This window comes from Eumetopias jubatus, unplaced genomic scaffold (genome assembly GCF_037043125.1).
Source record: "Eumetopias jubatus isolate StellerSeaLion01/CBP00866 unplaced genomic scaffold, mEumJub1_p1.0 scaffold_5, whole genome shotgun sequence".
NCBI classification, from domain to species: Eukaryota; Metazoa; Chordata; class Mammalia; order Carnivora; family Otariidae; genus Eumetopias; species Eumetopias jubatus.
In genome coordinates this window covers 38372679-38399552 of record NW_028274811.1, presented here as the reverse complement: position 1 = coordinate 38399552, position 26874 = coordinate 38372679, and the positions used below count along the sequence as shown (strand labels likewise).

At 42.0% G+C, this 26874-nt stretch overlaps 1 protein-coding gene across 3 annotated transcripts in view; it reads left to right on the top strand.

Annotated features, from left to right (window-relative positions):
• Nucleotides 1–301: 301 nt before the first annotated feature.
• PRELID2 (PRELI domain containing 2) overlaps nucleotides 302–26874 on the top strand; it is a 75281-nt gene continuing 48708 nt past the window's right edge. Inside the window, exons 1-4 of one of the 3 annotated variants that reach the window (XM_028119140.2) lie at nucleotides 302–395; nucleotides 13179–13236; nucleotides 15588–15661; nucleotides 24257–24417. In XM_028119140.2, coding sequence (XP_027974941.1) covers nucleotides 369–395; nucleotides 13179–13236; nucleotides 15588–15661; nucleotides 24257–24417 — 320 coding nt within the window. In that variant the 5' untranslated portion in view covers nucleotides 302–368. Of the gene's footprint in view, nucleotides 444–12787; nucleotides 12847–13178; nucleotides 13237–15587; nucleotides 15662–24256; nucleotides 24418–26874 lie in introns of those variants that run through there. The other 2 variants (XM_028119139.2, XM_088023307.1) reach the window with 2 other exon arrangements.

The window sequence follows — 26874 nt, the reverse complement described above, 5'->3', positions numbered from 1 at the left end:
GGGCGGGTAGTTTCCGTATTTATGATCACTTTTCTTAGGGCTGCTGAGTTCGAAGCTCAGGCGAGGTGACCACAGAAGAGCACGCGTCCGGAGGTCCAGGCGGCAGAGCGCGGGCCGGGCCCCTCCGGGCGGGCCCCTCCCGCCAGGCGCCCGCAGTGCCCAGACCTCCGGAGCCGCGCCCGGGCCTCCCGCCGCCCACACACCGCGGGGGCGGAAGGGGGCGGGGCGCGACCGCCTGTCTGTCCTTCGGGAGGACAATAAAGTTTCGAAAGTTTGAAAAGGGGGGGGAAAAAACCTCCCACGCCCCTTTGGCCCGGCGGGTTTGGACGCCTGCGGCCGCGGCACAACCCGGCCCCTGGCGTGCGGGGATGGGGGTCACGGTGGACGTGCGCCAGGTATACAAGTACCCCTTCGAGCAGGTGGTCGCCAGCTTCCTCCGCAAGGTACCCGCCCGCTCCGCCCCGGGCCGCGCTTGCGTTCCCCCGGGCCGCCCCGACCCCCCGCCCAGCTCGCCCGCCGCCTGCCCCGGTCCCTTCCCCTGCCCCCGCGGGGTCCGCGCCCGCGCTCTCGCGCCCCAGCTGCGGGTTTGGCCTCGGGATGTGCGGGGGCGGGGGTGGAAGTGGATTTCCTCGAAGGTTTCCTACCCCTCCCTGGGATGAGGAGAAGGCACCGTGCGCGGCAGCACGTTCACACCCTGCCCCACAGTTGTGGGGAATACTAGTTCTGGAGCCTGGTTGAAGTTGCACATGACTTGTCGATCTTTCTAGTACATCGTGGACCCCCGCCATAAAAGCCAGTGGGAACCGTGGAAGCGATCACCCTAGTTTACTCAGCGTTGTCGCTCTACCACCTCGCTACTTTCTTTTTTATGAAACGGCTGCGGGACTTGGGGCAGGTGGCTTCGTTTGTGCCTTCGTTTTTTGATCTGTGAAATGGGGGAAATGAAAGTACTAACCCCAAGGGCTGGTTGTGAGGAATCAAGTGAGATAGTTCACGTAAGTGCTTAGACTGAAATGTTAAAGTTGTTTGTATTACTATACCTGCCCCCGAGGCTCGATATTCAGTGTTCCTCTATCCCAGGGGCGCCTCCTAAGGCTATGCTCGTGGTAGAAGATTCGGAAATTTCTTTGAGAAATGGAGAGCACCCAGGCCTGGGAGCTGAGACTCCTGAACTGTAGTCTCTCTCTGCCTTTAGTTACTTCATTTGGTCAAGGGTCATCTTCTCTTCAGTCCTCGCTTTCTGCATCTAAGATAAGAGCCTTATATCAGAAGGTATTTTAGGTTCCCCTTCAGCTTTCACTTTTTAAAGCAAGATTTGCAAGAATTATCATTTGCCTGGGCAGCGGCCACCAGACAATGTGCTCCATATATAACCCAGAAGCAAAACAGAGATGCTGGGAGAGGAAGTCAGTTTTTTAAGTGATAAGACCGGACCCCCATTAGAGGAGGTGATGCGGTTGGGCACCCAGTCACAAGGATTGGTTAGGACGCTGGTTAACATGGTGTTGCGATAGAGGCTTTTTTTCCCTTCTTTTTCAGGAGAATGTCAGTTTGTTGATATTTTTCATTGATCTTCAGTAGCTAGAATGGTGCCTACCACCTAGTAGGTGCTCAGTAAAAACTGGTAAATGATGAATGAATAAATGAATGAAAGAATGAATTGTGGATCTGGTGGACACTTTGCCTTAGGCCAGACTTCTGGGCCCAAAGGAGAAACAGTCAATAAAACTTTTTAAAAATTTAATTTGATTTAATTTTATTATGTTAGTCACCATACAGTACATCATTAGTTTTTGACGTAGTGATCCACGATTCATTGTTTTCGTCTAACACCCAGTGCTCCATGCACTACGTGCCCTCCTTAATACCCATCACCGGGCTAACCCATCCCCCCCACCCCACTCCCCTCTAGAACCCTCAGTTTGTTTGTCGGAGTCCATAGTCTCTTCATCTCTCCCTCTGATTCCCCCCCCTCATTTTTCCCTTCCTTCTCCTAATGTCCTCCATGCTGTTCCTTATGTTCCACAAATAAGTGAAACCATATGGTAATTGACTTTCTCTGCTTGACTTATTTCACTTAGCGTAATCTCCTCCAGTCCCATCCATGTTGATGCAGAAGTTGGGTATTCATCCTTTCTGATGGCTGAGTAGTATTCCATTGTATATATGGACCATATCTTCTTTATCCATTCATCTGTTGAAGGGCATCTCGGCTCTTTCCACAGTTTGGCTATTGCGGACATTGCTGCTGTGAACATTGGGGTGCATGTGCCCCTTCTTTTCACTACATTTAACACTCCATTTTTTATTAGGTCTGGCAGTCTGGAGGGTGGATTCTCTCATGTCACTGCTCCCTTGGAATGCCTTTCTGGATTATCCTTATCAAGAGCTGATCTCCGTCTTGTCAGAACTGGAGGAGCACTTGACCTAGGCATCCCTGACTATCTTCTGCAGTGTTGGGTAGTTACTTCTGCACATACCTTTTTCCCTCATGAGACCCTAAGCTTCTTGGGGGCAGGACTCATTCCTGCAGAAGCACACAGCACAATGCCCAGCTCTCTTTTCAAGGGTACTTGGCATGTGGTCATGCTTCTGGGCTAAATGCTTTTCTTTCATTCAACAGGTGTTTAGAGATACTTTTCTTCTGTGTGCCAGGCTCGGGGCTAGGGCCCAGCAGATAGACCCTCTTCTCACGGAGCTGATGGTCTCTAGTCGGGGAGACTGATGTTAAGAAATTAACAACTAATGAACACATACTTAAAATTGATGATGTGTATTTACGCAGAGAAAGTTCATATTGCTGGGACCAAATATAGCAGGGAAGGCCTGCTAAAGTCCCCCAAGGTGGCCATTAGGAAATCCTTTCTTGAAAAAGTGGCCTTTGTCAAATGATGGCTGAAGTGTGAATAGGAGTTTCTTAGGGAAGAAGGGAGGAGGAGGGAGAGTGCTTTCATACATTATCCTGTTTACTCTGTCCAGCAGCTGCGGGAAGGACTTAGGACCGATTTCCATTTCACTACCTAGAGAAACTGAGGTTCAGAGAAGTTTAAACAACTTTTCCAAGTTCCCACAGCCAGCAGTTGGGAGATCCAGGATTTCAGCACATCCAAAGTCTCAACCCCTAGTCCCCAGGCTGTGCTGCCTGCCACATAATAGGCACTCAGACGATTATTGAGGGAATAAAACGTTCCAGAATCATCTTTGCTGTGCTCTTTATCCAATCTCAGTTTTCTTTAGTCTTCTCTTACAGTTTATTCATCTTGCACCCTTTGTGCCTGATGTAAGGGTATGGTGCGGGATGTGTGCTAAGGTGAGAAAATACAGTGTTTCAGTTTTCTCTTGCTCTGTAACAAATCGCCCCTGTGATTTAGTGGATTAAACCAATGGTAGACTTTTGGGTCTCACCATCCTGTGGGTTGTCAGGGCTCAGCTGACTGGTTTTGTGTGCATATGTTACAGCTGAGGTCATTTATAGGGCTGCATTCAGTTACAATGTGTTAGAATTCTTGTAAAACACTTAGTCAAGTGCCTGACACATAGTAAATAGGATATTTTGGAAGGCAGGGCTAGGGAAAGAATATTTTCAGAAAAGGCCTAGCAGTGGGACAATGCAAACACTATGGGTGACACCACACTTCCGTTATTTTTATTCACAAAGCAATGCCTCAGAGGGGCTGTGTGACTCAATAAATTATGAGATGTCAGTAAATCCACTTGCTGTGAGCATTTCACCTTACATTTCTTAAAGCCATGAACTGGAAGTCAATAGATCTGGTTTCTGATCATTGTGCTTTCCCCATTCAAAGCAGTTTTTGGGTGGCCTTGGGACATGGTTTTTGCCAGTCTGTACTGTGCCCATGTGCAAAGTAGAAAGAGGCCTCATCTAGATGGTGGACTCCACAAGCTCACAGTCAGTGGGGCTAGTGGAAAGGAAATGGGGCTATTTATGCAAATTAGCAAGAGGGGCTGTTACCCAGTCAGGCTCTTGAGCTGTCTAAGCCCTAGAAATGCAGGCTGAGCGGAAGTTCCAGGCAAGGCTTTATCAGGGCTTAATGTTTCAGTACAGGGGAGACAGAATAAAGATTCTGCAGTCTGGCTCCCCAAGGAGAGGTCTCAGAGAGTTTTAAGGAGGCTTAGGCTGAAAAAGGGTCATCAGTGGGGTCCATCTTGGCTTAGATTGGTTCGGTTTTCACAGCCAAGCATTCCTTTTAGGCGCTGGAGGGTTTGCACAGTGTCTGAAGGGGATCAGACTGGTTGAAATCTGGGTGAGGGGTTCTTGTTTGGAGCTTGTGGCTCCTGGCTTCTGTCTTTAGTTTCTGATGGCAAGCCACATCTGCTCGCAGGGCTAGAAAACTGGGTTATTGTGGTTTGTTAGCCAGTTCCTGGGTGTGGGGACCCAAGTCTGGTCGCTGCTCTGTCTCAGCACTCCTTCCACTAGGTGGCTGGGTAGCCCTGTGCCCCCTAGCCTCCTTGACCAGAAGACCTTGTGCAGTGAGCAACATGCACAACTGTACATGACAACTCTACTGTCTTCATTTCGTGTCTGTGAAACAATAATGCCATGTACCTCATCTCCCAGGATTGTTGTGAGGATCAAATGTGTAAGAGTTTGCAAGCATGAGCTTTTTATAAGTATAAGGTAGTAAGAATGATCTTTGTGGCTAAATATACTTTTATTTTTCTTTTAGTCTTTATGTATTTTTTTCAAAGGAAGGCACTTGGCAGAAGGGACAGTCATATGAGGATCTCTGAAAGCATTTAATCTGATTTTGCACAATGGTATGTTTGAAGCTGTTTCAGCACTGAGGATGTTCTATTTTAAATAGAGTCTACTGATCTACGTCTTTTGGTATGTTAGGACTTGCCTTCCAAGTTATTATATACTACTATTTTTAAAACCTGAGGAATGTTTGCTCTTCTTACACCTGCCTGTTGGATACCACAGGCAAAATATTAGCTACATGCTTTCAAAGCTAAGTGGCACCTTGAAAACACACCACAGAACTCTTTGTTCATGGAATACAGTGTTTCTCAATGAACCCTTCATGGAGGAATGCTGTGAGACCCAAAATGGTTTATTCATCAGATGCTAAACTGTAGTTTCCATGCACTGTATTGTCACTGCACCTGACAGTGCATTTAGGCTGCTTTCTTTGTATGACTCTTAGCTTTCTAGCTCTTATCACTTACAGCTCTTTCCTTCCTTTTACTTAAAACCACCCACAAAGAGCAGACAGGGTTGCCTGGCTGCAGGCTAGAAGCTCACTCATCTATTCAAGCCCACATGGATCTGTTTACTGGGCTTGCATTCATGAGCTGGATTCAAACACTCCTTCAGTTTTTCTACCTAAAATTTATAGTCATTGAAAAGGACTCAGAGGGCCCTTGTGTTGACTGGATTTTCTTGTTTATTCTCAGTTAAGGCCAAAGAAGTTAGAGTTTTTCTTACTATAGAGTTGTTCAGGTTAATTTTCTTTCTGTGCTGTAGGCAAAGGAGTCATTGTGAATTGGGTGTAAGCTTCATGGGCAGAGATCTTTCATTTGTTCCTGATGCAGCCCAAGTACCCAAAGAGATCCTGGAATATAGTAGGTGCTCAACAAATCCTTGTGGAGTGAGTGAATGAAGTACACCACTCTGGAGTTTAGCCTTGTGTAATTTGAGACTGAAGTTAGTGTGGGGTTCAGTAACATGTCCTTACTTATGGCACTGTAATAAAATGGACAGATTAAAATAATTTCTTTCTGCTTCAACACAGTGGCCTCGGACTTTTATTTATTCTAGCCAGGAGCCTGACGTGCTGAACAAAATGGTTTGAGTGTTTACCCTTAAACTCATAAAGGCGATTTATGAGTGGCTATTTCCATTTAGAGTAGAAAGTTGACTGGGTAATTAATGTTTCCATTTCTGATCCTATCTTTTCTCCCTTGCAAATCTGCCGCTTACTTGTGGGGAACATCTCTTCCTGAAAAGCTCCTAAACTATTTGGGGTGAACCCATATTTCCAAAATAAATGATTTGACAAATGATAGGGCTAGTTTAACATAACAGTTATTTATCTTTTTACTTACACTGTAATAGTCTTTTTTAATCTTCCTATCCTCAATCCTGCTAGAAGAAGATTAGGTACGACATGAAGCAGAATGGTGCAAACGGGAAGAGCACAGGCTCTGATATCAGCCGGGGGGACGGAGCGCTTCTAGCTGTGTGAGTTTGGGCAAGTCAGTTCTTTTTCTCTGCCTCAGGGTCCTCATCTGCAGAATATGATAATAGTAACTGTCTTCTGGCATTGTTGGGGGAAATTAAGTGGCTAACGCACATAGTTGCATGTAACACACTTAACTTCATGTCGGCACACAGTAGGTGCTTTGAATACTTGTTAAAAATTTTGATAGTGTTCCTGACAATAATAATTTCTCACATTTATTCCATGAACCTGAAAATAAAAAGCTGAGAGAAGCAGTCTGCAGAAATCTTCACCAACCTGGAGTAATAAAGAGAAGAAAGAGCATGAATAATGGTGCACATTTGAATTATGACTTATTTTTTAAATGTTATTTAAACGCTGGGAAAGTGTGCTCGGAAACTTATCTAGTGGTGGTTGTGGCTTAATTAGTTTATAGAAGGTAGGGCAGTTTTTAACTATCAAAGCAGTAATAGTAAAGCTTTCATATGTCTACTAATGGATATTTATAATAAGTCTGTGTATCATTTTGCCCTCCGGAGACGAGGAGGTAAATAAAACATTGCCTAAGCCCTCAAGGAGCTCACTGTCAAGGGGACAGAGGGAAATACATTAATTTTTATCGTGAGTGCTTTCTCAGGGGCATATTACAGACATAGTGTGTGGGGCAAGGATCGTAGTTTTTTTTTTTTTTTATAAGATTTTATTTTTAAGTAATCTCTACCCCACTGTGGGGCTCGAACTCATGACCACCAGATCCAGAGTCACACGACTGAGCCAGCCAGGCAGCCTGTATCTTAATTATAAATCTGTGACAGCTTTTAGAGTACTTAGAGTTTATTGCCTTTTTAAAAAAGTAAATGTTCTCTCTAGTCCTCCTTCTCTCACATGATGCCTTCCCTAATGCTAGTAGGGAGGAATGTGTCAGGAGTTCTTGTCACATAGACCCCAAATCGGTAAAGCATTAGCTTGTGAAGTTTTACTAGTCTGGAAAAGAAGAAATATCTTCTGATAATTTTTAAGTCATCACTTAAATCTGTTTGGCTTGCAGAAGGATACTAGGAGTATACTCAGTGCCACACCACAGTGAATTGCAAGATAGACACTGAAAGTCCTGAAACTAAGTTTTAAAACTGTTGATTTCATTCTTTAGTAGCAAAAAACCGGTACCGTTTATTGAGAACCTGCCCGGTGCCCAGGTGTTATACTTTACATAACATTATTCCTTTTAGTCTCTCTGGCAACTCTTTGTGATGGATTTTTTTCCCCTAATTGTACAGATGAAGAAATTAATGCAGCCTGAGATTAAAGTAATTTCCCCAAGACTCCCACAGATGGGCTTCAGACTGAGGTCTCTTGGATTCTAAAACTCATTCTGTTTTCAACACTCTGTATTCATTCTCATTTTGCTTTTTATTTCTTTGCTTTTCACTGAGAAATCATTTGACCCTAAATAACATGGTGTTTATAGGGGCCCTGGCCCCCACACAATTTAAGCTGTGCATCTGTGTAACTTGTGACTCCCCCAAAACTTAACTCCGAGTAGTCCGCCACTGACTGGAAGCCTTACTGATGACACGAATAGTCAGTGAACACACATTTTGCACATTATGTAAAGCATATACTGTATTCTGACTGTAAGAAACCTAGAGGAAAAAAAATGTTAAGGAAACCATAAGGAAGAGAAAATGCATTTACAGTACTGTATTGTATTTATTGAAAAAAAAAAAGTCTACATAGAAGTGGACCCACGCAGTTCAAACCCATGTTGTTCAAGGGTCAACAGTAATTTGACTTATAAAATGTTGCAAAACAGACAAAAAAATTCCTTTACCCAGCTTTCCTAAACTGGTGTATCATTTTAAAAACCAGGGTATTAGCATTGATACAGTGTTAACTAATCTACAGACTTATTGAAATTTGGCAGTAGTTCACTCATATTATTTTTCCAGTGTGGGAGTCAATCCAGGATCCCACATTGCATTTAGTTATGTGTTAGTCTCCTGCGTTGTGGGACACTTCCTCACTCTTTTTTTTTTTTTTTTTTGTCTTTCTGGACCATGGTACTTTTGAAGAGTACTGGTCATTTATTTTGTAGACTGTGTATCTTTAAATGCATTTGGTTTATGTATGCATTTAACATTGAGATACGAGGGTTTTCCTTTATGTCATAATTATAAGCTGTTTCCTTCAAAAAACTTTACTATGTCATTGCCAATTATTAGGACTTTTTCTTTTAAAAGATTTTATTTGTCAGAGAGAGAGAGAGAGAGAGTGAGTAAGCGCACAAACAGGGGAAGTGGGAGAGGGAGAAGCAGGCTCCCTGGTGAGCAGGGAGCCTGATGCGGGGCTCGATCCCAGGACCCTGGGATCATGACCTGAGCCGAAGGCAGATGCTTAACCAACTGGGCCACCCAGGCATCCCTGTTAGGACGTCTTTGAATGAATAAGGGTGATGTGACATTGTTGGCCTTTGTCTAGAATCGTAACTTGTCGCAGGGAGAAGGGCCTTGAGTATCCTCTGGTGACCCGCCCCCTGGCTTCACAGATGGTAGCATCATGTTCTGTACGTCTTGGCTCCTTGTCCTTTGTTCTTTCTACTTCATCCTCCTACTGGTCTGAAAGGCCAAGGAACAACCATTCAAAAATTTATTGACTTAAATATGTTTTGTTCTTGATCATTGAAATTTTGATTAATCGATGATTCATTTGATCTTGGTATAAAATCAACTTTGCTTTCCTCTAAGATACACTATTGTGTGTAGCTCATTAATTTGGCACAGTTCATGGTGATTTCTTTGTTTAGCTAAAGGTCGAGTCTCTTTTCAGCTGCTCCACCCATTTGCACACACATTTTTGGAAGCAGCCTGAGCAGCAAAGATTTTCGTAGTGCTTATAAAACAGAAATGTTTAATATACAGACTTATTTTAGGTCCGCTTGGCCTTTGTACATACGACTAATCATACAGATCTGTCAGCTCGGTTGCTTCCTTGTGCTCTCTTCAATAATGCCATTTGGAAGTTGGTAAACAATGGTTCCTTTGGAGGTCATTAACTTTTTTGGGGGGGTGTTATTATAAAAGGCAGGCATTGACTTCTGAGCTTTTTGGAAAGTTGATATTTTAAAAACTCCTTACTCTTAAGGGTAGGCTTTATGAAAGCTTGTATATTTTTCCCTTGTAAATGAGAAAGGTAAATGACTGTATCTTCATGAAGCTGCTCCCCCAAGTATATTAACTCTTATTCCTGTAATTAGATGGACTCAATTTCTTGGCCTCTCACTTTTCAAAGCTCTTTGTTTGTCTTAATGTATATTTTCTTTTTTACCCAGTGTTTTGCTCTTTGGAGCTTCTTACCTTTTATTTATTTATTTAGGCCTCTTACCTTTTAATATGTAAAAGGTAAATGAAAGCAAGGTATATGACATTGTAGAGGAGTCTACATTTTACCCTGGTTAGACTCTGATATTTGCAATAGATTTATATCTTGGGGAAGGAAAAAGGATTTCTTTTAGACATTCTATAAAGGAAGTAAAATCATAAGTAAGTTCAAAATGAAGTGAAATATACTTTGGAAAACCCCATAAGTCCCCCAGAATATATGGCACGCAGGGTGAATGTACACAGCTCCATTTGGCAATTGTTATGCCACTACAGTTTGTGATCCACTGAGCCAGCCAGGTTCTGGGATGGCAAGCATTTTTGGCAGACATCTGGGTGTTTAGACCACTTTGCTTCCATGAGAGTTGCTAGTGTGGAGTGGGGATTGGGAAATCTGTGTGACCCTGCTTGTGTGCAGGCTTTACGCCATTTCTGTTTCTAGCGCAAACTCCTTGTCTTAATAGTAGTTAGTAGGCCTTCTCCTTTGGGGAAGTACTAAATGAAATAATGCATGAGATGACCTCTAATACCTGGTGCATTAGATCAGTGGATGCTCACTAAGTCTTTGATGGTCTTGATCCTGACCTAGCTTGATCCGTTCTAATGTCACACCGTGTTTGAAAAGGTGTCCAGAGAAACCTGTCCACTGCCTCCTGTCTTTTCAAATTGCCATTCCTGGTGATGACCGTCTCTCTGAGAGCCTTCCCTCTCTCAACCCCTTATTACCTGACTTCAGAAGGTTCCTGAATTCAATCATGAATATTCAAGTTACCACGAGATGGCGTCAGATCATTTCAAGTAATGCCAGGTAGGGGGAGCCTCAGCACAGTAAATCTTTAATTTTAAAAAAGTTAGAATATATGCCTTTCACATTATGGGATTTAGCTATTGTAAATAAACCTCTCATTTCTTTTCCCATTCTCATGTGGAAACATGAGGCTCGTGTCTCTTCAACTCCCCAAAGTAGTTGGGTGGGAAAATGACTTGAATCATGCAGATGATTTTGCTAAAGTGAATTGTTCAGGATCTCTTGTGTTTGGCTGAAACCTTCATTTTACTTCATTGTTATTTACAAGGGTGACCCTCAGGTATTTTACAATGACCCCTCTCCACGATTTCCCACTTCCCTATTATCCCTGAGTCTGATGTGTTTATTTTTCTCCTGATACGTTTATTTTTTTTTGTTTTTTCCCCCAATTAATACGTAAACTCTGTAAGAGACTACAGGTTTGTTTGTTTCTTTACTACATCCTCAGTACCTGGAACTGTGCCTGGCATGGTAGGTACTTAAAAACCTCTTAAATGAAGAATGAATAGAGAATTTTCACTGTTGTTTCAGTCAATGCCCATTGGCTTAATAAGCAAGTCTTAAAATTATGTAAAAGTGTGAAATTTCTGAGTTTATATTCTTTAGGAATTTCACTGATAACTTGGTGAAGTAATCAGAACTTGAAAGCTTTTATCACTATCCTCCTCTGGTGATTATATTTCAGATCTCTTCCATAATTTAGTTCAGTAATCTTCCTACAACTTACAGTATATTTGTAATATTCAGTCAGGATGTATTGATGAATACAAAATGAGCAAACTAGGACTAGTGAAGGAAATAATTTCAGACTTTCATTTTACCTTAGTAAAGTTTTTATTCACGCACACAAACACACACGCAATTCAGGGGATCTGGGCGAGCCTGAGATATTTTCCTTGCTTCAAGGGTGCTCTGTAAGTGAGGCCCCTTGCCAAGAAGCAGAGTAGCTAAATCTGACCTTCTCTAGTGGACATTATCTGAAAGTTAAACTTCAAGAAAGCAGTCATCATAATTTTCAGCATTTTTTTCTGGAGCAGAAATGAATGAATGAATGAATACTTAAAAATCCACTTTGTGATTAGTTCTTAAGATTGCAGTTGCCAGGACGGAAGTGTGAATGTCAGAGTTTTTGGCATGGAGCATGATGAGGTGTCGAGGCTGCTGATTACTGATCATCTGTGTTCTCTTCACAAATAGGTCCCCAAGCAAAGTGAGGTTTATTTTCCAGATTGACCCCTGAGGTCTGTGAGGTTCATCTCCCTAAATCACTCATTCAGCAAAAATTTATTGAGTGCCCACTATGTGCCAAACACTGTGTTAGTGGTAGAGATAGAGTGACTGAAGTAGATCATATTCCTGTTCTCACAGAGCCTGTGAGTGTCTTTCAGTGTCTTTCGAGGCCACAAATATCTTTAATATGTGTGAAAGTAGTGGACCCTTTTCTTTGAAGATCAACCAGTTAGCCAACCTCTCTCTCTCTCTCTGTCTCTGTCACATACACACACACACACACACACACACACACACACACACACACACACACACACACGGATGCATATAGGTAGCTGGTGTGAGATGGGGAGACCCACACTCATTGAATTGCATATACCACTTCCTGGGGTTCCAAAGACTTGAAGCTCAAATTCACCGAGTGGAGGGCCCCTCTTCCCTTGCCTCTCAGCTTCTTCACTGCTTTCATCCCCCGTTGGTCCTTCATGATGTCTTGGATGGGACTTCCTGTAATTTCCTTTTCAGGTTTGGTCACATGATGAAGCAGTGTAAGCTTCTAGATGAAGAGCCCAAGGGGTGCTCAGCAGGGTTGAATTAGGGGCTGCCTTGTCCTATGGCTTTGAGGAAGTCACTTCCACTCCCGAAGTCTCTTTCTTTGCATCTGAGCCATAGAAAGGACTGGATTTGGGTAATTCTGAGGAGATTTAAGGGTAAGTTGGTGGGCAGGTTTAAAAGGTAATAGAGAATAGCTGTGGGTAAATTACAGTCTCGGTGCTCTTTAGCTGGGTGATTTTGAGCAAACTACTTAGTTTATCTGGGCCTTATTTTACACATGTGAAAGGGAAAAAGCATATACCTCATGGTGTTCATTTGAGAATTAAATTGAAATAATGTATGTAAACTGCCACGACAAAAATGGTAGCTTTTTTCCCAGCCTTGTTATATCCAAATTGTCTTTCAGGGGAATTAATAGATAAACGATTTATTGAGCCCCTGGAGTAGACTACTTCTGTTAATTGTTCTCCTGTGATACCAGCCCAGCTGTCAGGTGATGGTATATGATCGTAGGGAAAGGTTCACTTTGTATTAGGCCTGGTTGAATTTCACGGCTCTCCCACTGACTAGCTGGGTGATCCTAGACTCTCTGATCTTTATTCAGTTTCCATTTCTGACGGATGAGACAATGATAATACATGACCCAGTCACAGCAGAGAGAGAGGCTGTTTTGGGATTTGAACAAGATCGTGTAAGTAAAGAGAGCCTGTAGCACAGGGCCTGGCACAGAGGGCACTCTTCATTTATGTAAGACTGGTTCCGTAATTAACCTAGTTTCACCTCATCCTCCCTTCTCCGCCCAGGGCTAGGTGGGCTCTCAGGGTTTTCCCTGGATTTATACGGGTTCAGTTGATGATAGCACTCGTCTAGGCCCAAGTAGTAAAGTGAAGAGCCTTGATTGCAAATGGGCCTTAGAGGTTCTTGGAAAATATGTACTGTTCCTGCAAAAAACCGTGGTCGCTGGGAAAGAATTCACTTTGGTAAAAGACAAATGGTAATTCTTCTTTATGTGTTTTCATTTAGTATCCCAACCCCATGGATAAAAATGTCATCTCTGTAAAAATTGTGGAGGAAAAAAGAGGTAAGATCTCTGAATTATACCTCACTTCGGTGATGATCATTAAGTGATACTGATTTTCTTAAAGGTGTTGTGTGTGTGTAGCCTGGTATATTTCTGTTTTTGAAGTGACAGGAAAGAGTACCCAGCACGTACAGCAGCAGAGGGCTTGCTCAGTATGCTCTTGTCATTCTCTCAATTAATAACTGGTGACAGCAGTAACAGCTAACATTTCTGAGCACTTCGTATGTGCCAAGCACTCTCACTTTACTAACTCATTTCATCTTTAGACTAATGTATGGTGTACGTATTATTATTACTCCCATTTAATGTATGAAGAGACCAAGGTATGGAGAGGTTAAATAAATTGCCCAAGGTCATATGGCTATATCCCTATCATATATTTATACATCATTTTATAGATGGCAAAATAGTTGTGATTAGTAGCACATATATAAAATGTGACTATAGTGATTAGATTATGGAATCATAACTGTACTTGACAGCGTGGTTCCATATTGACCAGAGCAGGGGTTGACAAACTATGCTTGTCCTGCTTGATGTTGTGAATAAAGTTTTATTGGCATACAGCCATGCCCACTTGTTTATATATTGTCTATGGCTTCTTCCTTGCAACAACAGCAGAGTTGAGTTGTTGTGACAAGACTGGCCCACAAGACCTAAAATATGTACCATCTGGCCCTTTACAGGAAGTGTTTACTCACCCCCGGATTAGAATGTAGGAGTCTGCCCTGCTCACTGTCATTCACATCTCACTGTAAGCATTTCCACTGTCCTTGCCTGGGAACCGGGCCATGCAGGAAGCTCTAGTGATGGACGGAATCTGTGTATAAACAGCAGAGGAAACACTTTGGAAACACCCAGGCCCACTTCTGACATGCTCTTGAGCCTTCCGAGAAAACATATGATAGGCCACTGTTCATGACGTGACTCTGAAGTCTTCTCTGTGCTTGGTGGGCACAAAACTGTTTCGCTTGTGAGGGTCTTTTCTTCATGTCCATAAGTCTATAAAAAATAGTTTAAAAAACTTTTTTTTTTCCCATGTATCTGCACTCAGTGTGGGAGAGATGTGTTATTTGGCATCAGAGAAATCTGATTTCGGGCGCCTGGGTGGCTCAGATGGTTAAGCATCTGCCTTCGGCTCAGGTCATGATCCCGGAGTCCTGGGATCGAGTCCCGCATCGGGCTCCCCTCCCTGCTCCTTGAGAGCCTGCTTCTCCCTCTGCCTCTCTCTCTCTCTCTCTCTCTCTCTCTCTCTGTCTCTCATGAATAAATAAATAAAATCTTTAAAAAAAAAAAAGAAATCTGATTTCAAGCCCTGATTATTACCTGCATGACCTAACTTCCTGAAGGCTCAGTTTCTTCCTTTATTAAATGGGAAAATAATAATCCTGCTTAGAAGATAATAATAATTAGAAGAAGAAAATAATAATAATCCTGCTTGTGAAGATCAAATGAGAGAACAATGTGCACATCCCAAAGTGGTATAGAAACATTAATTATAATTTCTACCATTGACGGGGGCATCTTTGCCTACAAGATTGGCTAATCCATTTTAAGTATGTGTGCTGCAGACTTTGGATGGGATGGCTAAAGGAATGCCAGTGGGCAAGGAGATGAGCCCGCTTCTCAACCTGGCAGTGGCTTCTGGGCAGTCTGGGTGTTTGCACCAGCGTTCAAGGCTACTCTAGCCAGAGTTTGAGAAACCCTATAGGAGCTTGGCTGAGTCACATTAATTTACAGGGCAAAGGACAACAACTCAGTTATTTTTTTTTTTTCTGACCTGGTCTCCCTGTTTCTTAATTCACATTTATTTTGTGTTTTTTACATTATTGGTGCTATTCTCTCTCCAAAACAGAGTAGTGCCAGTCACAGGGAAGCTGCTTCCCTGTGAGTAAAGAGTATGGCTAATATAATTAATTATAGATTTAAATTTTGTAGCCAGAAGCCTGTGCTTGAAAACATGGTTGGTGCAGAAAGTGGCAGAATCGAGTCTCCATTTTTTTGTTAAAACATTCTTTTTATTGGAGTTGAAGACAAGGCTCATTGGCCCTTGTTGTTGGAGTGATGACATTGATTGTCCAGAGCAGTGAATGGTTCGTGATTCTTTATCCTTGATTTTAGAATGTGCGGTGTGAGTTAGCTGTCTCACCCTTATTCCTTGATCACAGATGAGTGTATTTGGAATGATTTAGCTCAGAAAAGTGGTCAGGGACACTGAGTTTTGAGTTAAACATTTTTCTCTAGGAATTCTACATATAGAAAATTGACATCGACATGAAAAGTTTTATTGACATAGGACAAGAATACATTTCCTTAAAAACTTTTTGAGTGTAAAAATTTTCTGTTTCTAGATGTCTCAACAGGGATCATCTATAGAAAGAGGATTGCAGTCTGTCAGAATGTGGTTCCAGAAATTTTAAGGAAGGTAAATTCATTTTAAGATTTAATCAGATTTGGGTGATTTTCATGTAGTCCTGGAAAGAGACAGCATTTTCTGAGGGGGCGGAGCAAGATGGCGGAGGAGTAGGAGACCTGGATTTCGTCTGGTCTCAGGAATTCAGCTGAATAGGGATCAAACCATTCTGAACACCTACAAACTCAACAGGAGACCAAAGAAGAGAGTAGCAACAACTCTCTGAACAGAGAAGAAACAACTACCTACTATGGAAGGTAGGACGTGCGGAGAAGTGAATCCCAGGCGATATTCGGGAGGATAGACAGCGGGGGAGGGGGCCTCCGTCGGCCGCTTCTGGCAAGTGATAGAGCCGCGGAGCACAAATTCGGAACTTTTAGAAGTTGGCTCCGCTGAGGGACGTCGCTCCAGTGGCTAAGCGGGGGGTGGAACCCTCGCGGGACAGTGTGGTCTCAGGACCCTCGGGGTCACAGAAAGACCGGGGGTGCCTGAGTGCGGCAGAGCTCCCAGGTATCGAAGCGGGAAAGCCGGCTGCAGAGACGGAGCCGAGGCGCGGGCTCTCAGCTCAGGGTTGCCATAAACTGTGATCGCCGACAGTCGGGCCACTGCTCTTGCAGCAGGGACCCAACAAGCGGCAGATCCGGGGAGACTCCCCTCCCTCCCCCGGGAGGAGCAGCGCGGGAGTGCACTGCAGGGATCTGCTGGGTTTGGAGACTCCTCATGGGGTCGGGTGCCAGAGATAGAAACGCTCGGTCACAGGCCCGGTGAGCACGGAGTGCGGCCGGAGACCAGGGAGATGGGAGTGACTGACTGCTTTACTCTGGGGGCGCACTGAGGAGCGGGGCCCTGAGTTCTCAGCTCCTCCGAGTGGAGATTGGGAGGCCACCATTTTCACTCTCGTCCTCCAAAGCTGTACCAGAGCTTGCAGGCAACAAAAGCTCCTGAGAGCAAACCCCAGCAGCTTGCTTAGCCTGGACCTACAAGGGCGGGGCAATTCCACCTCCGGCAAAGACATTTGGAAACCACGGCAACAGGCCCCTCCCCCCGAAGATCAGCACGAACAGCCAGCAAGCCAAGACCAAGTTTACCGATCAAGGAGAACGGGAGAACTCCAGTACGAGGGGGATACTGCACATAGAATTCATGGCTTTTTTTACCATGATTCATTAGTTTTTCAAAGTTAATTTTTTAACTGTTTTTTAATTTTTCTTTTTCCCTTTTTCAACCAACATCTTATCAGTCCCTTTTTTTAAAAAAAACATTTTTTATTTTTCATTTTTAGAGTCATATTTTATCCCTTCATAGTAGTTACCCTTATTTTTGGCATATATATATATATAAGTTGTTCCCTCTTTAAAGTTATGAGACACAGTTTCTTCTAACAGATCAAAATATACCCTAAATCACTAGTGTATGGCTTTGTTCTAGTCTCCTGCCTGATCACATTCTCTCCCTTTTTTTTTCCTTTTTTTTTTTTAAATTTTCTTTCTTTTTTCAAACAACATCTTATCACTTCCTTTTATAAAATCTTTTATTATTTTCATCTTTACAGTCATCTTCCATCCCTTCATTGTATCAACCCTTATTTGTACATATATAAGTCTTTCTTCCTTTAAAATTTTAGGAGGCACTTTTTTTCTGACAGACCAAAATACACCCAAAATCTAGTCTGTGGCACTGATCTATGCACTAGCCTGATCATATTTGATCATATTCTGTTTTTTTTGTATTGTTCTGTTTTTGTTTTTATCTTTTTCTTTTTGTTTTTTTTTTCTTTCTTTTATCTTTCTTTTTCCTTTCTTTCCCTTTCTTTTCCCCTGGTTTCAGGTCTTTTCTGATTTGTATAGAGTATATTTGCTGGGGACATTGTTAACCTGTTAGCATTTTGTTCTCTCATTCATCTATTCTCCTCTGGACAAAATGAGAAGATGAAAAAAATTACCGCAGCAAAAAGAACAAGAGATAGTACCGTCAGCCAGGGACTTACTCAATACGGACGTTAGTACGATGTCGGACCTAGAGTTCAGAATCATGACTTTAAAGATACTAGCTGGGCTTGAAAAAAGCATGGAAGATATTAGAGAAACCCTTTCTGGAGAAATAAAAGAACTAAAATCTAACCAAGTCGAAATCAAAAAGGCTATTGATGAGGTGCAATCAAAAATGGGGGCACTAACTGCTAGGATAAATGAGGCAGAAGAGAGAATCAGCGATATAGAAGACCAAATGATGGAAAATAAAGAGGCTGAGAAAAAGAGAGAGAAACAACTACAGGATCACGAGGGCAGAATTCGAGAGATAAGCGATACGATAAGACAAAACAACATTAGAATAATTGGGATCCCAGAAGAAGAAGAAAGAGAGAGAGGGGCAGAAGGTATATTGGAGCAAATTATAGCAGAGAACTTCCCTAATGTGAGGAAGGAAACAGGCATCAAAATCCAGGAGGCACAGAGAACCCCTCTCAAAATCAATAAAAATAGGTCAACACCCCAACATCTAATAGTAAAACTTACGAGTCTCAGAGACAAAGAGAAAATCCTGAAAGCAGCTCGGGAGAACAGATATCTAACCTACAATGGTAGAAACAGATTGGCAACAGACCTATCCATAGAGACGTGGCAGGCCAGAAAGGACTGGCAAGATATCTTCAGAGCACTAAACAAGAAAAATATGCAGCCAAGAATACTATATCCAGCTAGGCTGTCATTGAAAATTGAAGGAGAGATCAAAAGCTTCCAGGACAAACAAAAACTAAAGGAATTTGCAAACATGAAACCAGCCCTCCAAGAAATATTGAAAGGGGTCCTCTAAGCAAAGAGAGAGCCTAAAAGCAGCATAGATCAGAAAGGAACACAGACAATATACAGTCACAGTCTCCTTAGAGGCAATACAGTGGCACTAAAGTCATACTTTTCAATAGTTACCCTGAATGTAAATGGGCTAAATGCCCCAATCAAAAGACACAGGCTATCAGACTGGATTAAAAAACAAGACCCATCCATATGCTGTCTGCAAGAGACTCATTTTAGACCCAAAGACACCCCCAGATTGAAAGTGAGGGGGTGGAAAACCATTTACCATGCTAATGGACACCCAAAGAAAGCTGGGGTGGCAATTCTTATATCAGACAAATTAGATTTTAAAACAAAGACTGTAATAAGAGATGAGGAAGGACACTATATCCTACTTAAAGGGTCTATCCAACAAGAAGATCGAACAATTGTAAATATCTATGCCCCTAACATGGGAGCAGCCAATTATATAAGGCAATTAATAAGAAAAGCAAAGAAACACATTGACAACAATACAGTAATAGTGGGGGACTTTAACACCCCCCTGACTGAAATGGACAGATCATCTCAGCAAAAGATCAACAAGGAAATAAAGACTTTAAATGACACACTGGACCAAATGGACTTCACAGACATATTCAGAACATTCCATCCCAAAACAACGGAATACACATTCTTCTCCAGTGCCCATGGAACATTCTCCAGAATTGATCACATCCTAGGTCACAAATCAGTTCTCAACCGGTACCAAAAGATTGGGATCATTCCCTGCATATTTTCAGACCACAGTGCTTTGAAACGAGAACTCAATCACAAGAGGAAAGTCGGAAAGAACTCACATACATGGAGGCTAAAGAGCATCCTACTAAAGAAGGAATGGGTCAACCAGGAAATTAAAGAAGAATTAAAAAAACTCATGGAAACCAATGAAAATGAAAACACAACTGTTCAAAATCTTTGGGATACAGCAAAGGCAGTCCTGAGAGGAAAGTATATAGCAATACAAGCCTTTCTCAAGAAACAAGAAAGGTCTCAAATACACAACCTAACCCTACACTAAAGGAGCTGGAGAAAGAACAGCAAATAAAGCCTAAACCCAGCAGGAGAAGAGAAATCATAAAGATCAGAGCAGAAATCAATGAACTAGAAACCAAAAGAACAGGAGAACAGATCAACGAAACTAGGAGCTCGTTCTTTGAAAGAATTAACAAGATTGATAACCCCCTGGCCAGACTGATCAAAAAGAAAAGAGAAATGACCCAAATCAACAAAGTCATGAATGAAAGAGGAGAGATCACAACCAACACCAAAGACATACAAACAATTATAAGAACATATTATGAGCAACTCTATGCCAGCAAATTAGATAACCTGGAAGAAATGGATGCATTCCTAGAGATGTATCAACTACCAAAATTGAACCAGGGAGAAATAGAAAACCTGAACAGACCTATAACCACTAAGGAAATTGAAGCAGTCATCCAAAATCGCCCAACAAACAAAAGCCCAGGGCCAGATGGCTTCCCAGGGGAATTCTATCAGACATTTAAAGAAGAATTAATACCTATTGTCCTGAAATGGTTCCAAAAAAAAAAAAAAAAAAAGAAATGGAAGGAGAACTTCCAAACTCATTTTATGAGGCCAGCATTACCTTGATCCCAAAACCAGACAAAGACTATGATAAAGGAGAATTACAGACCAATATCCTTGATGAACATGGATGCAAAAATTCTCACCAAAATACTAGCCAATAGGATCCAACAGTATATTCAAAGGATTATTCACCATGACCAAGTGGATTTCTCCCTGGGCTGCAAGGCTGGTTCAACATCCGCAAATCAATCAACGTGATACAATACATTAACAAAAGAAAGAACAAGAATCATATGATCCTCTCAATAGATGCAGAAAAAGCATTTGACAAAGTACAGCATCCTTTCTTGATCAAAACTCTTCAGAGTATAGGGATAGAGGGTACATACCTCAATATCATAAAGGCCATCTATGAAAAACGGATAGCAAACATCATTCTCAACGGGAAAAGCTGAGAGCTTTCCCCCTAAGGTCAGGAACGCGGCAGGGATGTCCACTCTCACCACTGCTATTCAACATAGTACTAGAAGTCCTAGCCACAGCAATCAGACAACAAAAAGAAATCAAAGGCATCCGAATCGGCAAAGAGGAAGTCAAACTCTCACTCTTTGCAGATGATAGGATACTGTATGTGGAAAACCCAAAAGACTCCACCCCAAAACTGCTAGAACTCATACAAGAATTCAGTAAAGTAGCAGGATATAAAATCAATGCACAGGAATCAGTGGCATTCCTATACACCACCAACAAGACAGAAGGGAGACAAATGAAGGAGTCGATCCCATTTACAATTGCACCCAAAACCATAAGATACCTAGGAATAAATTTAACCAAAGAGGCAAAGGATCTGTACTCAGAAAACTATAAAATACTCATGGAAGAAATTGAAGAAGACACAAAGAAATGGAAAAACGTTCCATGCTCATGGATTGGAAGAACAAACATTGTGAAGATGTCAATGCTACCTAGAGCAATCTACACATTCAATGCAATTCCCATCAAAATGCCATCCACTTTTTTCAAGGAAATGGAACAAATATTCCTAAAATTTGTATGGAACCAGAAGAGACCCCGCATAGCCAGAGGACTATTGAAAAAGAAAAGCAAAGCTGGCGGCATCACAATTCCGGACTTCCAGCTCTATGACAAAGCTGTCATCATCAAGACAGTATGGTACTGGCACAAAAACAGACACATCGATCAATGGAACAGAATCGAGAGCCCAGAAATGGACCCTCAACTCGATGGTCAACTCATCTTTGACAAAGCAGGAACGAATGTCCAATGGAAAAAAGACCGTCTCTTCAACAAATGGTGTTGGGAGAATTGGACAGCCACATGCAGAAGAATGAAACTGGACCATTTCCTTACACCACACACAAAAATAGACTCCAAATGGTTGAAAGACCTAAACGTGAGACAGGAGTCCATCAAAATCCTAAAGGAGAACACAGGTAGCAACCTCTTTGACCTCAGCCGCAGCAACTTCTTCCTAGAAACATCGCCAAAGGCAAGGGAAGCAAGGGCAAAAATGAGGTATTGGGATTTCATCAAGATAAAAAGCTTTTGCACAGCAAAAGAAACAGTCCACAAAACCAAAAGACAACTGACAGAATGGGAGAAAATGTTTGCCAATGACATATCAGATAAAGGGGTAGTATCCAAAATCTATAAAGAACTTATCAAGCTCAACACCCAAAGAACAAATGATCCAATCAAGAAATGGGCAGACGACATGAAGAGACATTTTTCGAAAGAAGACATCCAAATGGCCAACAGACACATGAAAAAGTGCTCAGCATCACTCGGCTTCAGGGAAATCCAAATCAAAACGTCAATGAGATACCACCTCACACCCGTCAGAATGGCTAAAATTAACAAGTCGGGAAACGACGGATGTTGGCGGGGATGTGGAGAAAGGGGAACCCTCCTACACTGTTGGTGGGAATGCAAGCTGGTGTAGCCACTCTGGAAAACAGTATGGAGGTTCCTCAAACAGTTGAAAATAGAGCTACCATACGATCCAGCAATTGCAGTACTGGGCATTTACCCCAAAGATACAAATGTAGGGATCCGAAGGGGTACGTGCACCCCAATGTTTATAGCAGCAATGTCCACAATAGCCAAACTGTGGAAAGAGCGAAGATGTCCATCGACAGATGAATGGATAAAGAAGTGGTATATATACACAATGGAATATTAATGCAGCTATCAAAAGGAATCAGATCTTGCCATTTGCAACGACGTGGGTAGAACTGGAGGGTGTTATGCTGAGTGAAATAAGCAATCAGAGAAAGACATGTATCATCTTACCTCACTGATAAGAGAAATTCTTAATCTCAGGAAACAAACTGAGGGTTGCTGGAGTGGTGGGGGGTGGGAGGGATGGGGTGGCTGGGTGATAGACATTGGGGAGGGTATGTGCTATGGTGAGCGCTGTGAAATGTGCAAGACTGTTGAATCACAGATTTGTACTTCTGAAACAAATAATGCAACATATGTTAAGAAAAAAGAAAACGAGGAAGATAGCAGGAGGGGAAGAACGAAGGGGAGTAAGTCGGAGGGGGAGACGAACCATGAGAGACGATGGACTCTGAAAAAGAAACTGAGCGTTCTAGAGGGGAGGAGGTTGGGGGGATGGGTTAGCCTGGTGATGGGTATTAAGGAGGGCACAGTCTGCGTGGAGCACTGGGTGTTATACACAAACAATGAATCATGGAACACTACATCAAAAACTAATGATGTAATGTATGGTGATTAACATAACAATAAAAAAAATAACCGGCGGGGGTGGAAAGAGACAGCATTTTCTGATGTACAGGAGTGTTAGAACTTTCCCAGTTGTACCTCATAGCCCCTCAGTGGGTGAAAGCACTCTCATATCTAAGCTCACTTTTGGCAGATGCCACCAGAGATAGTTTTTTTCCTGTCTATTTCTTCTTCTCATTTGTGGAGGGCTCTTAGTTGACATAGAGATGGTCTGTAATTATTGCAAAGAGACCTTGGACATTTTGCATGAAGTGACCAGCTTTTCTCATCTGTCCATGGATATATATGACTGTTAGATAAGAAAGATCAGAAATGGGCACTTGGTAAATATTTAGTCTCATCTTTAGCAAGGAAGATAAAAGCTTCAATTTCTATTTCACTGTCAGAGAGTATAGTTATTTCAGGGAGTATAATGTTCTCAGTGTTCTCTGTAAGTCTTTCTTGTGTGTTTCTGTAAACGGTGGGGATGATGAAATCTTCATGATATGAAATTGTTTTCTCTCTTTGAAATTCTTAAGCACTCTGGTGATTGTTGGCAGAGGTAAATGGGAAGTTTTAATAACATTGCTTACATCATAGTGGGATTATTGACATGAGTCCTTTTAGAATCATTAGGAAATAAGAGGAGAGCATCTTGATGTGAACTTCTTACGATGTCTCAGATGGTGGTTTCAACCTGGAAGTGATTCTGTTTGTGATGGAGAAGCCAATTAGCTTGCAGGTTACACTGGTCTGTGTAGACTGTCAAGACTGACAAGACTGTCACATTCTTTGAAGGAAAGAAAGCTTATGTGACAATGGAAAAGAACTTTTTTATTTTCCGTATGTGTTGCCCTTGTATGCAGCAAATTATCATTGGCTTTTTCTACAGGGTGTATACCCCGCCTTTGCCCTATATACACGCTTTGAATCTATTATTTAAAAAGGCCTTCAACTTTGTCTTGTATCTCAATTCTTAAATAATTTAAGGACACCTCTGACTTGTACAATGCTGCCTTTGTAGTTTCCCATGTCTCCCCCACCTTGGAAACCATACATTTTGAGGTATTGGACAGAGTTTAAAATGAAGAAAATATTTTATCTGATACTGTCCTGTATGCGAGCCCATAAGTGGGCCCAATTAGAATCCATCAATTTAAGAAGGCCATAACCAGCGCTAGAGGAGACAAGAAGGAGGTTGATAATTTGCTTAGTGTTTAGCAGTTAGGGAAATCAGGCCAGGGACTGCACAGCCTGCAGAAATCCTGGGCCATTTGCATGTCCTCACCAGCATTTAGTAAGGTCATAGTGTGTTTGATTATCAAGGACTCACAGCCATTGGTGAGCCTTCATTTCTATATGAGCATCACTTGTCCTATTAATTATCCAAGACTAAAAGCAACTCTGGACTTAGTCTTTATGTAGCTCGCTCTGCCTAAATTGAGAAAGCCATCCACTCTCTCTTGGACAGGTGAACATTTTAAAGGTACCTAGTATCCAGTTGGAAGAGGAATCATGGCTCAATCCTCAGGAAAGAAACATGGCTATACGGAGTCACTGCCTTACGTGGACACAGTATGCATCCATGAAGGAAGAGTCTGTCTTCCGGGAAAGTATGGAAAATCCAAATTGGTAAGATCAGCTGTGTGTGTGTGTGTTTAGGTTGGGTGCAGGGATACACAGATGACTGCATATATTAAAAGGCTATAATTCCATACTCATAACATCTGTTTATAACTCACATAAGGTACACACTATTAATTTTTTTATTTTAGAGTGAGAGAGAGAGTGCACATGTGGGCAAGTGGCGGGGAGGGGCAGAAGGAAAGGGAGAGAGAGAATCTCAAGCAGGCTCTGTGCCTTGCGTGTGGGCTCAGTCTCACGACCCTGGGATCATGACCTGAGCTGAAATCAAGAGTTGGACGCTTAACTGACTGAGCCACCCAGGTGCCCCACATTATTAATTTTTAATCCTACAAGTAGTTAATGAATAGATTTCCCTTTGGGGGAAAAATAACAGAGCTCAACTCTGTTCTCATCACCCTGTCCAGTCTTGGTGCCTTTTTGCTCTCTCCAGAAGCAGTGAGTGTTACCAATGTGCTGAGGATTCTTCCAGACTTTTAAGAGATACCATTAGGTATTTACATGTGTATTCACAGAGTCTATATGGCATGGTTTTGTATCTTTTCACATATATGCTTTCATTCTGTGTCAGTCATTGTATACTTATCTTTTTTTCTTAATAAAAGTTTATCTATTTAATATATATAAAACCTAGCTTATTCCTTTATACTGTTGTGTGGGATTCAATCCTATGATTATACTACATCTTTTTAGCTTTTTTTTTTTAAAGATTTTATTCATTTATTTGAGAGAGAGAGAATGAGAGATAGCATGAGAGGGAGGAGGGTCAGAGGGAGATGCAGATGCCCTGCTGAGCGGGGAGCCCGATGCGGGACTCGATCCCGGGACTCCAGGATCATGACCTGAGCCGAAGGCAGTCGCTTAACCAAGTGAGCCACCCAGGCGCCCCTAGCTTTTTTTTTTTTTTTTAAGATTTTATTTATTTGGAAGAGAGAAAGTGCACGCGTGTGCAAGTGCACGAGCTGGGAGAGGGACAGAGAGAGAAGCAGACTCCCCGCTGAGCAGGGAGCCTGATGCAGGATTTGATCCCAGAATCCTGGGATCATGACTTGAACCCAAGGCAGACACTTAATTGACTGAGCCACCCAGGTGCCCCTGTTTAGCTTTTTTTTGGTAGAGGTTCAGATAGTTTCCAGTTTATCTTTATTACAAACAGTAGTATAGTATTTGTGAAGCCTATGACCCTTATGTATGCAATATATGAATGTTTCTCTAAAGGAGAAGTTTTAATTGTCAGGTTTATTGAGTATATTAATTTCTTATGGCAGAATTTATTCTTATTGTACGGTTTTAGGAGTTTTGACATAGTTGTGTAAACACTGCCACTATCAAGCTATAGAACATTTAAAAGGAAGACTTTAAAAAGCTATATGCCAAGACTATTCAGTGAAGAAAGAATATTCTTTTCAACAAATGGTGCGGTCACAACTGGATGTCTACAAACAGAAGAATGAAGTTAGACCCTTACCTCATACCAAATACAAAATTAATTGAAGATGCATCAAAGACCTAAATGAGTTAAGACCTATAAAACTTTTTTTTAAAGAGATTTTACTTATTTATTTGTGTGAGAGAGAGAGAGATCACAAGCAGCGGGGAAGGGTAGAGGGAGAAGCAGACTCCCCGCCGAGCAGGGAGCCTGATGCGTGGCTCAATCCCAGGACCCTGGGATCATGACCTGAGCTGAAGGCAGACACTTAATCAACTGAGCCACTCAGGCACCCCAAGACCTATAAAACTTTTAGAAGAAAACAGGTAAAATCTTTTCAATCTTGGATTAGATAGTGATTTCTTAGATAGGACACCAAAAGCCCAAGCAACAAAAGACAAAATAGGTGAAATTGGTTTCATCAAAACTGAAAATTTTTCTATTTCAGGGACACTGTCAGGAAGGTCAAAAGACAATGTAGAGAATGGGAGAGAATACTTATAAACCATATATCTGCTTATATGTATATCCATAGTATGTGAGAGTACACTTATTTTGATGAGCCCTGAATAATGTATAGAATTATTGAACCCATATTGTACATGGAAACTAATATAACACTGCCTGTTAATTATACTTGAATTTAAAAAAAAGCCTAATTAAAACATGGGCAAAAGATTTGAGTGGATATTTCTCCAAAAAAGATGGGTAGCTGGCCATTAAGTGCGTGAAAAGAGGGTCAGCATCATTCTGCATCCAGAAGTGCAAATCAAAATCATGATGAGCTACCACTTCAAACCTCCTAGGATGGTTAGAGTAAAAAAGGTACATGGTAACAAGTGTTGGAAAGGGTGGGGAGCAATGGGAACGCTTCCACACCACTGACAGCAATGTGAATGGTGCAGCTGCTATGCAAACCAGGGTTTCAGGGCCTCAGAAAATTAAACAGAGAGTTACCTCTGGACTCAGCAGTTTATACTATATTGAAAACATACGTATTTTGTGAAAACAAAAAC